Source organism: Eupeodes corollae, chromosome 2 (assembly GCF_945859685.1).
Source record: "Eupeodes corollae chromosome 2, idEupCoro1.1, whole genome shotgun sequence".
NCBI lineage: Eukaryota > Metazoa > Arthropoda > Insecta > Diptera > Syrphidae > Eupeodes > Eupeodes corollae.
In genome coordinates, this window is record NC_079148.1 from 55236369 (window position 1) to 55252433 (window position 16065).

Below are 16065 nucleotides of genomic sequence, written 5' to 3' on the forward strand. Positions count from 1 at the left end.
TTAAAAATTCTATGGTATAAAAACTATAATCAAAAATTGAAACTGCTTGCAAATCAACGAGTTCAATCGTTTTCTTCTCCCTGTTTAGGTACTTAGCAAAGTGCCATATCAACCCATTACAACTTTTGTTGTTTTTTTGTATGTTTTCTCGTTAATATCGCTCTAGCACTTTCCTTGAACTTAGGTTAGGTTAGGTTGGAATGGCTGTCCAGATGTCATTAACAAACGTAGATCTCAAGGGTCCATTGTGATATCACTAATGAGGTTACTCATGGGAGAGTTATGAATTTAAACAAACCATTTTGTACTTTTAATAAAGTACAGTTCACTGGCAACTTATCGAAGAAGGGATTACCGAGAAAGTAATTCCTTCCAATGGAGAGTGCTGGACATGTACATAGAAGGTGTTGGACTGTTTCCTCTTCCTCCTCGTCCATGCAGCTTCTACAGAAGTCATTTGTGTAGACCTCTAGCCTCAGAGCATGTCTTCCTATGAGGCAGTGTCCCGTTATTACTCCAATTATAGAGCTTATACTTTGTCTGCTCAGTGATATCAAGCCTTTTGACCGTTTTAAGTCAATACTTGGCCATATTTGCTTGGTTGCCAGGCAGGTGGTACTTTGTGACCATCTAGCATTTGTTGTTTCTAAAGCATATTGCTTGAGAAGATATTTGCATGTAGCAAGTGGTGTTCCTATGGTCTTTTTACAAGTAAAAAGCGCTACAGTAGCCTTTTAGACTCTTTCATCAATATTTGCCTTCCAATTTAGTTTTTTGTCTAAAATGAGGCCCAAATATTTAGCTTGATCGGAAAAGCTTAATGGTATTCCTCTAATCTTGGGTGGGCTAATCTGAGGAATTTTATATCTTCTCGAAAAGAGTATTAATTCTGTTTTGTGTGGGTTGACGTCAAATCCACATTGCTTAGCCCATTTAGTTAGCCTGTTTAGGGCATTTTGTAGGAGTTCCGAGAAAACTTGGGGGTGCTTCCCAGATACGGATATCGCAACGTCGTCAGCATAGGCAATCACCTTGAAACCTTCTGCTTACAATGATGTAAGTAGGTCGTTTACTACCATGTTCCATAAAAGAGGCGAAAGGACTCCACCTTGGGGAGTGCCTCGATTCACCGATCTGGTGGTAGTAAAACTTCTCATGTTAGAAATTATTGTCCTGCTTTTGAGCATGAGACTTATAAGATCTATGAGTGACTTCTCTAATTTCAGCTTATCCATTACTGTTGTGATCGCCTGGTAACTGACGTTGTTGAAAGTTCCTTCAATATCTAGGAACGGTACCAGGTTATATTCTTTGTATTCGAGGGAATGTTCAATACAAAGAATGTTGATTATTCCTTAGCATGTTGAGCTGTGGAAATGAGACATGGTTTTAAATTATGTCTGATGTAAATTTCAATAAATCTTTCCAAGGTTTTAAGAAGGAAGGATGATAGGCTGATTGGTCGTAGATCTTTAGGGTTAACGTGTGAGGGTTTCCCTGCTTTGGGAATGAAGACTACTAATGGCAAAAGTAGTCTTTATTCCCAGGCTTTGGGAATATATCTGAACCTTACACAGCTTGTCAGAATGATTTCCAATGGTGGAATAATCATGTCTGAGCATTTTTGTAGTTCGGCCGGAATGATTCCGTCTGGTCCTGGAGATTTATATGGATCAAAGCTGTCTATGGCCCATTGCAGTTTTTCCCGCGTTATTAGATCAACTAAATCGCTTGTATAAGCTAAACACTGATGTTAAGTCATTGATTATGTTAGAGCTACCTGGAAAGTGGGTGTCTAATAACGGATTAAGAGATTCTTCATCTGTGATAGTCCACGTGCCTGCTTCTGTCTTGAAAGCACTGGGTATTGTTAGACTTTTTTAGAGAATTTTCCTGAGTCTTGAGGCTTCTGAAGTATTTTCTATTTTACCACAAAAATTTCTCCAAGAAGACCTCTTACTCTTTCGTAATTCTTTTTTATATTGCTTTAGAGCTTGTTTGTATAAGTCCCAGTCAGAAGGAGATCTAGTGTACTTAGATCTGTTGAAGAGTTTGCGACAGCTCTGTCTAAATGGTTCTAGTTCTTTACGCCACCAATAAGGTTTCTTTTTACCCTTTAAAATGGTTACAGGGCATGAAGATCTCATTGATTCATTTAAGGCTTCGGTGAGATGATTTACAGAAAGGTCTAGTTCATCTTTACTGGAGGAGCTTTTAAGAAGGTTGTGATTAAGCAGTTGTGATAGTACTTCCCTATAACGCACCCAGTTTGTATTCCGGTGATTTCGAAATCCCGTAGATGTATTTGCTACATCTTTGAGCTCAAACTGAATGTATTTGTGGTCAGAGAAGGAATTCTCTTTTGAGACATGCCAGTTTGAAATCATATTGTGGATCGAGTCAGAGGTAAGTGTAATATCAAGTACCTCTTTCCTATTCTTGGTTACAAAAGCGGGTTCATTACCAATATTACTTATGAGTAGGTTAGTGCTTAGTAAATAATCAAATAAGTACTCACCTCTCTCATTTATATCAGAGCTACCCCATACCGTGTGATGGGCGTTAGCGTCTGAACCAATTAGGAGACCAACTTTTTTCGATTGCGCGTCCGCAATTGCCTTCCTCAAGGTGTTTCCTGGAATTGGGCTGTCGTGGCCAAGGTAGGAGGATATGAGCCAGTAGGTGGCTTTATCCGTTGTTCAGACAGCGGTGGTGGTGTCCTTGTCGCTGTAATTGGGGAGTAAAAATATGTTTAAGTCATTTTTTACTAACATGCATGACCTTGGTTCACCTTTTTCCGATGCATACAATATTTTATAGCCAGGAGTCCTGAGACCTCTGATGATGGAGTTTGAGACCCACGGCTCCTGTATTAAGACGATGTCTTCCTGGCGTGATGGAGATTAATCTGTACTAATCGCAGCATTGCTACTATTAGTCTGATCAACCTCCACCACTGTTTTGTCGGCGTTTTCCTCGTCTGAGGAGGACCTAAGCAGGTCTTCCTCACTCCGGGTGATGCCTAAGATGGCGTCTTCGGTCTCCATGTAGGAGTTACTGTCGACTGTAGTTTTAGCCTCCACGTCGGATGGCTCATTTGGGGCTGTGGCTGTCGATGGTTCCACTTTTGGTGTTGCATCGACTTCCATGTTCGTTGCCAATGAAGCGCTTCCCTCCGCTGAAGAGGCTTCTGTGGGGGGCGTGTTTAGCGTATCTTCATCTTTTTTGTATATACGGATCATGATTTCATCAAAACCATACCTAATCACGCCTTGAACTTAAATTGGTATAAATTGATTTCAAAGCTTCCGTTACATCCTTATTAAGCTGTAAATAATCGTGCTTGAACTTTGATAAGTCCATTCCTTGAACTTTCGCGCAAGAATAGGAACACAAACTATTCTCACCATTCCCAAGTTACTCAAAAAACGACCTTGACCCTTTCAGAGAATATTTTTAAAAGTATAAACTATCGAATAAAATCGATTTCTCGAAAGTGTCACACTGGTATTGCAGTCATATTTTGTTGTGAGTAAGAATTTTCGATGATTTAAGTCTCTCTTTCGAGTACCCCACTTAATATTTTATTATTGTAGACGGTCCGAAACATTAGTTTGCTCCTTTGGAGTTCTAATATATATGTTAACATATCCTAATGTTATGGTTGTAGATATAAACAAATAATAGTGTTAATTTCAACTTTATTGCATTCTTATGGCTACACGGCGTATAAATCACCACTATCAACTTCAATCATTTAAAAAATTCCAAGCCCAAGTCAATCTTAAAATGGAACTTCACTATAAAACATTTAATTACTATGAACCACATATTTTTTTTTTATTGTTAAATTTAAATTAAATGAAACTCAATAATTATTTCCTTTAATTTATAAACGAAAACCATGCAATTAGTTAGTAATTTACACAAAAGCACCTACATCTAAATATACACATTTTTATTATAGAATCAATAATGTAGTTACGTGGTATATCATGCCTGTGCTCTTAAGCTCATTCAAGTGATGGGAAATATCATTACTGACGAGTTACGATCATTACTTTGCGGTCTTTAAAATAAATTATTATAAATAAAATTACTAATAAACTGAACAGAGTTAGGAACAAATTGCTGTTACCTAATTATTACTTTAGTTAGCTAGTTAGTTTTTAACGATTCTTTTTTTCTATGAAATTGATATCATATGTTCTCTTAAATATTCCTAAGAGCAAACACCTTCTTGACATTTGTTCTTAAAAGGTTAAATTTCTGGTATTTTTTGAGTTTTATTGCTACGTAATTGTTGAAAATTAAAGCAAGACTATGTGAAACCTTAAAAAAGTTATTAATAATGTAATGTAAGTGGTCATGATTTAATCTCGGTGGAATGTTGTACAACAATTTTTAGACCAGGTGAACAGAACGAGACTAAATGTTAAGTACAATTGTTTTCCAATAAAGGCCAAGAAGTCTTTGGCTGTTGATTCAGATCAAATCAAGGAAAGTTCAGTGGATAAAACCATAAATCTATTTATAGTATAATACCAGGAAAGAGCGAGGGAAAATCGTCTTATAAATGTAAGTTTCCGGAATTACAAAGCCAACCAAAATACGACGCATTAAATTTTTGCATGATCAGAAATTACGGCAAAAAATACTCGCTCGTTTCCAATGACACTCCCTACGTAGGCGCGATTGATAAAGCCAATTTTCTTGCAGCATAGTTTGCGTTAATTCAATGCTGCCGATGAGTGACATGACTCCGCCTGTACTTGAAAGCGTAAACGATTCTATGGGACGAATCTTCTTTCGCACTCGTTCAGTTCATTTGTGCAGCCTGTCCCTAAAAAAGGCGAATCCTCCTCACCATCTAACTATCGTCCAATTGCACTTACGTCCCTTCTTTCCAAGGTCATGGAAACATTGATAAATTTTCATCTTAAGAAATATCTTGAAGAACGAAAGCTTCTTAATGACCGGCAGTATGCAATAGATCCACTGCTGATCTCATGGTTTATCTCACCGAACAGTGGAACGAATCTTTAAATCGATTTGGAGAAAGTAAGATTGATATTTCAAAGGCATTTGATAGAGTTTGGCACAAAACTCGCTTATCTTGCATTTGGTATTGATGAATCTTCGTTGGGTTATAAGTTACCTTTTGGAACGTTCAATTCAAGTAGTATTGGACGGGTTTAAATCTGATATTCACAAAATAAACGCTGGTATGCTCCAGGCCACCGATTTGCTTCCGACACTTTTCTTTTGTCTGAAACTTCTAATCCACTTAATTGTTTCGCTGATGACAGTACCCTCAGCTTTTCATGTTCGTTTCTAGATCCTCATCCTTGTTCTTTGGATATGGACTACCAACGGCAGCGTATGATGAGCTCATTAAATTCTCTTCTTGACAGCATTGTCCAATGGGGAATCAAAAACCGTGTAGAATTTAATGCTTCGAAAACTCAATGCTGTCTACTGTCACAAAAGCGTAACCTTTCCCCTATACCACTATCCTTGAGTGGTACTTGTATCGAGGAGACCGAACAGCTTTCAGTCTTAGGTATGTGCATTACAAACCACTTGTTGTGGAGTGATCACATATTTGACATCGACAAAAATGCTGCTAAGTGTTTAGTTTTTCTCCGAAGATGCAAGAATTTGTTACTCCTACTGATCTGGCTATAATCTATAAAGCCTATATTCATCCGAAACTTGAGTACAATTCCCATATCTGGGCAGGTGCTCCTATAACCTACTTGAGTCTATTAGACAGAATTCAAAAGAGAGCTCTTAAGATGAAAGGTGACCGTTGTCTAACTAAAACTTTTGTACCTCTCGAGCACCGTCGCCGTCGTCAGGTTTCATGCCCGTCATTATTTTATCGCTACTTTCATAAAGAATGCTCTTATGAAATAGCCAGTTGCATTCCTCCCCTCAAACAATTCAACCGTAATAGCCGTTCCTCTAAAAATGCTCTCATCAGTTTACCCTTGAGCCCAATTTCGGACGTACTGTAAAGTACAGAGATTCTTTCTTCTGTCGCACCACACGAATGTGGAATGCTTTACCAGTCTCAATGTTTCCCACTCATTGCAATGTGCAGACATTCAAAGCCAATGTGCATCGGTATCTCCTTTCTAATCCTATCCTCCCTTCTTAATTCCTCGCACTGTGATTAATCATGATAAGGGTATTCATATCCCCTTGAGTGCTCGTATAATATAAAAAAAAAATAGCTGTCTAGTTTTCTGTAATTACTGTCAAGGTATTTGAAACCTTGTTTTTATTTAAAGAAATTAACTTGACTTACAATAACCACTATTAATTAAGTACGCCTTTTTAACTGATTCTTTAATAAAGGTTTTGAGTAAAAACTGCAAACAAAATTTTGTTAATTTTAGATTATATTACATTTTCTTTACATTCCGAGCTTCAAAAGTATTCGAATTTTAATGTTAACCGAAAAAAATGAATATTTTAAAAATTCCAACAACATAACATATCAGTGGCGAGGCGTGACTTATTTATAAAGTTAAGTCGGAGAAAAATGAGGGACTAGAAAAAATATAAGAAATGTACTTGTTGAAAAAGATCTCAGAACTGAAGTAACACTTTTCGGAAGTCTTAAAAGCAATCTACTCAAATTAAAAATTTGAGGAAATGTGTCGCGTAACATCTCTAACATGGGTGCTTAATCTTCAAGGTGACGAAGGGATGGAGTTGTATGCAAAAACTTTAAGTTCATTCAATCAAATATTCCATGAAAAATATTTATTAAAGAAGGTATTTTTTTATACGGCATTTTTGCTACAAAAGAATCCTATTTCGATTTATTAAGAATGTTAATCTAAGAATACTAAATTAGTAAAAGATTTATATCTTGCATTAAGTTGACCTATAATATTATCTTTAATTTGTGTACAAAAAAGCGTTTATAGCGCGTTTTTGAATCCGTTTCAAGCAATACCCTTTTCAATGGCGGTTCTCCGCAACCGTTAGCGTTTAGACTTTTGAAATTGATTCAAATTTCTCTATGAAATCAGAGCCAAGCCAAGAAAAGCCAAGACTCAAAACATTCAATTTCTCTCTTTGCGATTTCAACATCCGTTTGTTTATTTGGAATCAAATTGAAAAGAACACCAGAAATATTTGCTTTCTAATTTAATGGATAAGCTCAAAGGAGGGGTAAAGTGTCCTATTTCTACCACTTTTTTTTTCTTTAAGAAATGAAGTTTCTCAAAGTCATTATTTTCATCTAACAGAAAATCTCTCAAACAGCAATCTATTCCTATAAGAGCCGTTGTGACTTTCAAGTTACTAAAATTTAAACAAAACCACATTTCACAAATCACTTCCAATTCAAATTTTGTTCACACTTTTATTTATACACCTTGCACTGAGTTAATTCCACACATCTGGAAAACATAAAAACACCAGAATAGCCATCACACAAAATACAATAGATAAATGCGCATTGTACAAAATGTGTGCATGACATCTGGAATCGATAAAAACCATAAATTACCCCCGCATAGAAGATAAGAAGCCACTTGACCAAAAAGGCGTACGTGACTTCCCAAATGAGTAAAGCAGCATCCAAAGATCAACCGAGGTTTCGTAAAACAGAAGAACATCCACAAGCAGGCAGAACGACTTGTGCCCTCGAGCAGTTTCGAACAAACCTTCGCGTGCCTCTCGGTCTCCGTTAAGTTAGATCTTTAATGTTAAAAACTTAATGTAATATCTATTGTGTAATTAATAAAAATATAATTATTTTTTTAAAATAAAATTAACATAATAGTTAACTCACTGCAAATCTGCCTCATTAATGTTGGCTACTTGTGCCACTTAATTAAAATTACAGTAACTTTCTGCCAAAAATAATTCCACTACGCAATTTTGCTTAAGTGGCAACCCCTACTTCTTAAACTTCATCCGCCGAGAATGAAGGAAAATATCGAATAAGTCGACAGAAGACGGGTTACGTTTGGCTTGTTTTCTATACAGAATGGATGAATTTTTGTTTGCTCTATGAATAACAAGTGTTGTGCGTCAACGCACTGCTTTGCTTAGGCTCAACCTGACATGCGCATGCGCAATGCGTATTTCTCCATTTCCAACAATCTTGTTTGTTTTTGCACAAGCAAGTGAATTTTCAGATACATAGAAATTCATCGAAGGAAAGGCGGTGAACATCGGGTTATTTCTATGCTTAAGAAAGCGTTGGTTGAATAAAGAAGCACGCGCCTAGCGAGAAGTAAAAGAGGAAACGGGATAGAAAACAAATTTTGCTCTATTCAGCGAAAAAATAATAACCCGGCATACCTTTGAAGAAGAAAATACATGTTGATTAACACTATTCCGACCGAAGGTGTCAAAAGACACCTTTTCAAACTTTGACTTGAAATTATTTTTTAAGTTGAATAATTTTTTCAATTTTTTTTTTTTGACAATTCATATAATAGTTGTTAAAATAATTTTGTGGCATCACTATACTCGTACTCATCCTGAAACTCAAGATACATACATGGTATACCTATTCCGACCATGGGGTGTCTTTTGACATCTTAAAGGTTTTACTACACTTTTCAACCATGAACTCTTTTTTCATAACCATTTGAATTCTTATGACCGTTATGGCATTCCAAAATTTATATAAAATCTACCGTTATTTCATTCCATAAATCTGTACAAGTCGAAAAGAACGGAAAGCGTTCTGTACAACAGCACAAAATTTGGGGTCGATATGGCTGACCAAATGGCAAGAAAATATAGCGTGAAAAGTAAGTGCCGTAGATGGCCTATGCACGTGTTTTTCAATGTCCTTGATTTCATCGGTATAAATGCATGGATTCTTTATAAAGAAACGACAGGTGAAAACATTTCACGGAGAGTTTTCTTATTCCAGTTGGGAGAGGAACTATAAACTGCATATAAAGAATGCAATGAGAGAACAACAAATACGGCAATATCGTCAGCTGTTTCATGCCATATCAGTTCCATTCCAAAAAGGGTGAAAAAGTGCCAAGTAATGTATTGTTCCGGTAATAGAGCCACTACAATTTGTTGTCAGTGTAAAAAATACTCGTGTGGCAAATGCTTAAAAGACCAACCATTATCCTGTAAAAAGTGTTGTATTGAATAAGAAAAACAATAGTTCATTTAATAATAAATATATATAGGTCATAAATAATAATATATATTATTTTCGATTAAAAAAGTAAACAAAATGTAAAAATGAGTAACTTTTAAAGGTTTTTCATTGGTAATTGGCTAAGGTGTCAAAAGACACCTTTTGGTCGGAATAGGTATACACAACATCTTGGTCTGAATAGTGTTAAATTATTGTAAGTAATGTCGATGTCACAAGGGTTGCTGTTGTATGATTTGTTTATATACATGATGCATGAAGTTTTTCTTGTTGATATTGAGATTTACAAAAGGTAAGTCGATAGGAATCGACTTATATGGTGCCTTCGCCACTGTAACATATTAATTGTTATTTTAATATGGTGGCACACACAAATGCATTTAAATTATCAAAATCTATTGTTTTTTAGAATTAATATTGAGTTAATAAAAAAAAACTTTAAAAGTGCTGATTTTAAAACATTAAAAAACAAACAAATTGTTGCTGCTTTATAAAAAAAAAACATTGTTGGAGATTCCAGAATGCGCCGGAGACCAATCCGTAAGATTTTATTTTATATTTTATTTATTAATACGCTTAATATTTTAATGTATGCATTGTTACTTTACTTTAATGCTTTAATATAAAGGATGTGTTTTTTAGACGTGTAGTTTTCTAGAAGAAACAGAACGCAGTTAGCTTTAAGGATAAGGGTTTGCTATTGAATGTTAAAAATAATCTAGGCCTAAGTGGCTGCCTCGACTAAATTCCATCTGCGATGCCCAATTTCCGAACACTATTTGCAAAAATTAGAGGCGTTATTTCACCAATAACGAATATTCTCTTTCAAGGCGTCAAGCATCACGGGCTTATCTGGGTAAACCATCGGTGTTAAATCGCAACATCTTGTAGGCCACGCCCGTCAGTGGCCCACAACGACGCGAGATAATGCATTCAACAAAAGTTTGTTTTACAAAATTGAATGAACCATTATTTCGTAATAAATTTGCACTATTTATACGATGAAATGGGTAAACCAAAGTGGGCATACATCAAGTGACAGCTGTCAAAAAGAAAGACTCCGAAAAAAGTATTGCCAGATTGAAAACTACACGTCTAAAAAACACATAAGTGATTCTTTGTGATCTATAATTTTTAAACTGAATGAATGAAAAAATTATTTGGACTCAAAACCAAAATGTTTCCTTACAAATTTGTCAACAACTTCTAAAAGCCTTTTTTAGCATAATTTATATTCCTAAAAATATTAATAAAATTTTCTCAGACATACTCGTTAAATATCATGCAAATGTAGTATATTACATAATTTAAATAAAAAAATCATAGGACACAATGAATCTACTTATATTGACTTTAATCATTACTTAATTTTGCTTTGCTCTAATATTATTTTTAAGTTTGACTTCTTTTTTTTAATTTTATACTATTTTGTAATTTTTGTTTTAATCATTATCATATAAAATTTGAATGACAAAATATGGATTGAATGTATTTCTACTTAAATAGGGTGGGTATCGCTGTATTTACATTTTTACAATAATGAGGTCTTTTAAATGATTTGAGGGGAAATAGTCGTACAAAGTTTTAAGGCGTCACTGTTATTTATCAAAAAAGAAAGGAATGCTTTCCATTCTTCTCGGTAATGGTTTCCATTTCAGAAAACTCATTATGAACGTCCTTATTCTTGTCTGCTGACAACTCCATTTATTTATTAAAAAAAAACTTGTCCTTCTGTATCTTTAATTGAATCAAAAATCACGATAATGTAATTCAATTCTGTCCTTGAAATAAACTAAACGTGCCTACCTCCCTTCTCGATGAGTATGAAAATAAGACCAATTTTAATCGTACAAAAGTTAAAAAAAGTTTTGTGGAATATAATTTAACCTTATCATCTCTGTTCTGTAAACGTGCTGTGCACTGTATGTATAGTTCTTCATTGACCAAACTAATTCAGTCTGCTGATGAATGCATCATCATTAGAATTCACGTGGATGCTATTAAGTTCAAATATCATAAATCATAACCCTATTTCAATTTAAGTGAAGCAACTGAGTAATTGCACACATCATGATACATGATACTGATACTAATGTCTTTTTGAACTTGGCTATAATATACTTTTACAAAGTACATACATAGCTCCTCATCAAGACTTTGCTTTCGTATGTTTTGAAATTAATATTATTTTTCTTTCGTTAATTTCAAATACAAAATGCATTCATCCTACACTCTAATTTTATTTGCAAATATCAAAGTTGTCTGAAGATACAAAAATATTATGTTTATATGTACATAGATTATTTTTGTATGTAGGAGAAAATTAACAAATAAATCATTTAAGCGGTGTCAAAAGTATAAAAACAATAAATTATTATTATTGGCAATACAATCAACTTCACGAAATTAAATTTGTATTTTAATTTGAGCTTAGCTTTGTGCCATACGTAACACAGTATAACACCTTTGATTTTAATTGTTATTACACTCCTGAACATTTGAATAGATCTGCAGCAAAAACTAAGGGTTTTTACACTTCAGAATTTCAGAAAGTAGTAAGCTTATAGCAAGCGTCAAACTACGATCAGAGGCTCATCATAAGTGCATGTGTTAGTTGTTAGTAAAAAATAATACAAATATAGCCTAACACACGCACAAAATACAAAACAAAATTAGCATTTAACGATAGTGGAGCACTGGTTCTAAACAATGACTTTAATCCCACCTTATTTAAATTTAAATCTATCGATGAACAGTTGAAGTTATATAAAATGCTCATTCGACTTAAAGCTTCATTCTTGCCATAGTTAGTTCTAGGAAGTCAATATGTATAAAATCAAATGTGCGCAGGTGATGAGTTCCGCCCCGGTAATTCAAATGTACACAAGATAGCAAATAAGGTGCATCAATTTCACCATTAATGAGTTGATGAAAAAAATACTAAGTCATTATTAACACGCCTTTGATGAAGAGATTGCATTTGAAGAAGTAGAATACGATGTTCATAGGGATCTTTCCAAGGAAGACCTTTTAGGGCGAAGCGAATGAAATTATGTTGAATTGATTCAATACGTTTTCTATAAATTATGTAATAGGGAGTAAATACCTGCGAAGCATATTCAAGATGAGGACGAACATGGCAATTATACAAAGAAAGGGTAACATAGGGATCATTGAACCCCTTTGCCCAGCGTTTTATAAAACCAAGCATAGAACTTGCCTTATTAACAATAAAATTAATGTGATGTGTAAACTCTAAGTTGGAACAGAAATGTACACCTAAATCTTTAAATGTGGAGACACGACGGAGTTTTTGCTGTTATATACAGTAGTCAAACACGTTAGTTTTTTAGTGAAAGTTATAGTCTGGCATTTTAAAGTAAAAGGCTATTTTTCCCACACCAAAATGTGAAACTATCAATGTCGGCTAAAAGAATACGATCATGGTTGGACTTTATTATTTTGAAAATCTTCATATCGTCAGCAAAAATGAGAAGTTCACTTGAGCGTAGACATGACATACACAGGATGAACAGAAAAGGGCCAAGATGGCTTTTCTGGGGAACACCAGATTGAGCAACAAAAGGTTCAGAATGGCAACTTCTAAATTTTACCTCGTAGGATCTGTTTTCAAGGTATGACTTAATCCAAGCTAAGAAAAATGGTGGAAAACCAAGAGACTTAAGTTTAAATAAAATAATTTCGTGGCTAAGTTGGTCAAAACCTTTAGAAAAGTCAGTGTATACACAGTCAACTTCATAACCTTGTTCTAAAGCGTTTGAACATATGTTTGAGAATGTAAGGAGATTAGTAACGGTTGATCTTTTTTTTTCACAAAACCATGTTGCTGTTCGCAAATGATATTTTTACTAAAATATGCTACACTTTCACAAACAACTTGTTCAAATACTTTAGGAATGCAAGAAAGCTTTGCAATAGGCCTGTAGTTGCTTATATCCGACTTGTTACCTTTCTTGAAAATTGGTGTTAGAAATGACTTCTTCCATATACTGGGAAATATGCCTGTTTTAAGAGAAAGTTTGAATAAAAACGTAAGGGGTTCAACTAAAGCATTACTACACTTTTTTAGTACTATCGGGGGTATACCATCAGGACCGGCTGAGCAGTCATCATTCAACGCAGATAAAAAATCAAGGACCGTACTCTGTAGCACAGGTATGTGACTACAGCTAGTTTGCGAAAAAGTGTGAAGATTATGAAAATATACTTCATCAACTTCTTGAGGGCTTTTAACAAATGACTCACGGAAATTCTTTGCGAAAGCGTTACAAATATCAAAAGTTTTATCTAACGAAAGGTTCTTGTAAGTGAAGTTAACTGGAAAGCCATCTGATTTTTCTTTGAGTTTACAAAATTCCAAATTTTTTTAGGACTCTTTTTCAAAGAGGTGGCCATATCAGTAACATAACAAAAAAAAATAAAAATTAGAAAGAGATTTAAATTGGTTATAGAGTTCAACATAAAAAGAGAAGTTGACTGGAGACAGAGTTTTGAGATACATTTTCACTGCCTTATTTCTTTTGTTACGCAGTAAACGCAATTCTTTGGTGTACCAAGGATGGCTAAAGTTTGTATTTTTTTGATTTCTTTATCGGTACATTTTTTTCAAAACAATAATTAAGGATCCTATAAAAAGTTGGAACTGCTTCGTCAATGTTAGAAAATGCTAGTGTATCAGCAATTCCAGAAATGGTTAAATCTTCAGACAACTGCTGGAAATTGGCTCTACTGAAATCAAAATTATATAAGCAATCAAAAGAATTACTGTGATTAGTAACGTGATTACTTAAGTAAAAAAAAATGTCCAAAGAGGGGTGATATTTGTCAATATTAGTAATTCCTGATATAGATTCTAGAACAAGAGTACTAATAGCGTCAAAAGAAAAGACTAAATCGAGAATTGGATTTTTTGAGTTTTTAATACAGCTTGTTTGCTGTAAGTCAGTAAGAAGGACTTTATCGAGAAGAGATAGTTTAATTTGTGAAGAAGAAGAGAATTTTCTTAAGAGGACTATAAAATATCACAGAAGTTATTTCGGAAAATATTTTAAAATCTTCAATTTATAAAATAGAAATACCATAAATCAACACAAAATAAGGTCGATTTCCGATACTGCCTTTAAAACCAAAAGCAGTTTGCAGTGTGAACGTGTGTCGGGAGCAAACACACGATTATTTTAATGAAATACAATATGTATGCATATATTGTAATATAAAAAGGTTTAAACTATTCCATTAAACATCTTGTATAAGCCAGACATATTAATAATATCGGCAGAATAATTGAAAAATATTGTAATCCAAACTAATCTGTGAATTTTAAGTCTCAATTAAGAAAACTGAAACTGAGTAGGGTGCAGTGCAAAGAGTACAGACTTAAACGAATTTGATATTAAATGAAAAAAATGGTTCCAAAATCCACTCATTCGATTTTCTTTAAATATTGCTGTTTTAAACAGTTGTGCTTATCTCATCAATTGAACATAAAAATAAAAAAAAATTAAAGAGCAATAATAAATAACCAATTAGCTTTTTAGCTCATACATTTTAAACTGTGTTGTATGAACGTTTCCTGACAACATTTTCATCACTTTTTCGAGCATATACTCGTAGTTCTTATTATTAAAGTGCGTCAAATGCTAGCTTCTAGATGATTGATTTATAAACTAAAATGAGAGATTTGACGTTCCCAAAAAGTAGCCCCAATGTTTTTTGAAATAACACAACCGAGGTGGTTAATTCTATGACACGTTGCGACGCTTTTGTTGAAACCATTCCTGATTTGCAATGCGATTAATTAGTTTGTCTATTAAGCTTTTGGTATTTTGGTACCGCAGCAAATAGTGATTTTTTCAGAATGTATTTTCTGACGATTGTGTTGACTTAAAAAAGACAATTCTGCTTTCTTACCTATCCGCTTAAGATGTTCTGACGAATATTTTTTTTTCAAATTTGGCAAACAGACCTCGAGTTTTGGAAACTAGTAAGTTTAATTCTGAACGAACAATACAAAAAAATCTCAATCACACTTTACACTTTGTTGTCCTTAGTTTTAATTTGAATTCGACTTCGAAATCAATCTATTACGTTAGGTTTTTGAGAAAAAACCTTTAATTAATCAAAAAACAACGTATATTAATGTACCAACACTGGCGTACCGCAAGGAAGCCACTTAGGATCTTTACTATTTTTAACTTCCCATAGGAAGTTATTGTAATGGGTCCGATTTGTCAAATTGATAAAAATTTTACGACTGAAATATGATTTCACCTCTAAAACAATTTTGGGAAACGAAGAATAATATTTTTGAAATCTGATACATTTTTAAGAAAAATCTAATTGACAGTTTTTTTTGTAAAAAATAAAAATCTAAAAAAAAAACATTTATCAAAGTTCGTAAAAATTGAATCAAATCAAATCAAATGGGGTGGCGCAACAGTCCGTTGTGAACCAGGGCCTAGTGACTTACAACTCTCAACCATTCCTGTGTGCGAGTAATGTTGTCAGGAATGGAGGGGACCTACAATTTTATGCCGAATCCGAACGGCTAGTTTGAGAAAGCACTTTTTCATGACAAGAATTACTCTTGAAGGATTTGTCAATTCCTCGCAAGAGGCAGTACCCGCGAAAATTATTTTTTTTAAATTAAGGTGGCGCAGGCAGGGATTGAACCCAAGACCCCTTGCATGACAGTCCAACGCACAAACCATCATGCCACGGGTACTAAAAATTGAATATCGATTCAAATATTTTTTCAAAAGCTTGAAATTTAGGCTTCAAGCTTATTTTATCTTATAAAAAACATTGTTTTCAACATTTTGATTAATGTTGAGAAAAATCGAATTGGCAGTATTTTTACAAAAAATAAAAACCTAAAAAAAATGTATAAA

General features: G+C 34.1%; 1 protein-coding gene across 1 annotated transcript in view; it reads left to right on the top strand.

Annotated features, from left to right (window-relative positions):
- The first annotated feature begins 9660 nt into the window (after positions 1-9660).
- The window catches only part of LOC129944019 (solute carrier family 41 member 2), a 104164-nt gene continuing 97759 nt past the window's right edge, over positions 9661-16065 (top strand). The window contains exon 1 of the mRNA XM_056053150.1: positions 9661-9694. Within this exon, the coding sequence (XP_055909125.1) occupies positions 9676-9694 (19 nt within the window). The 5' untranslated portion in view covers positions 9661-9675. The remainder of the gene's footprint in view (positions 9695-16065) is intronic.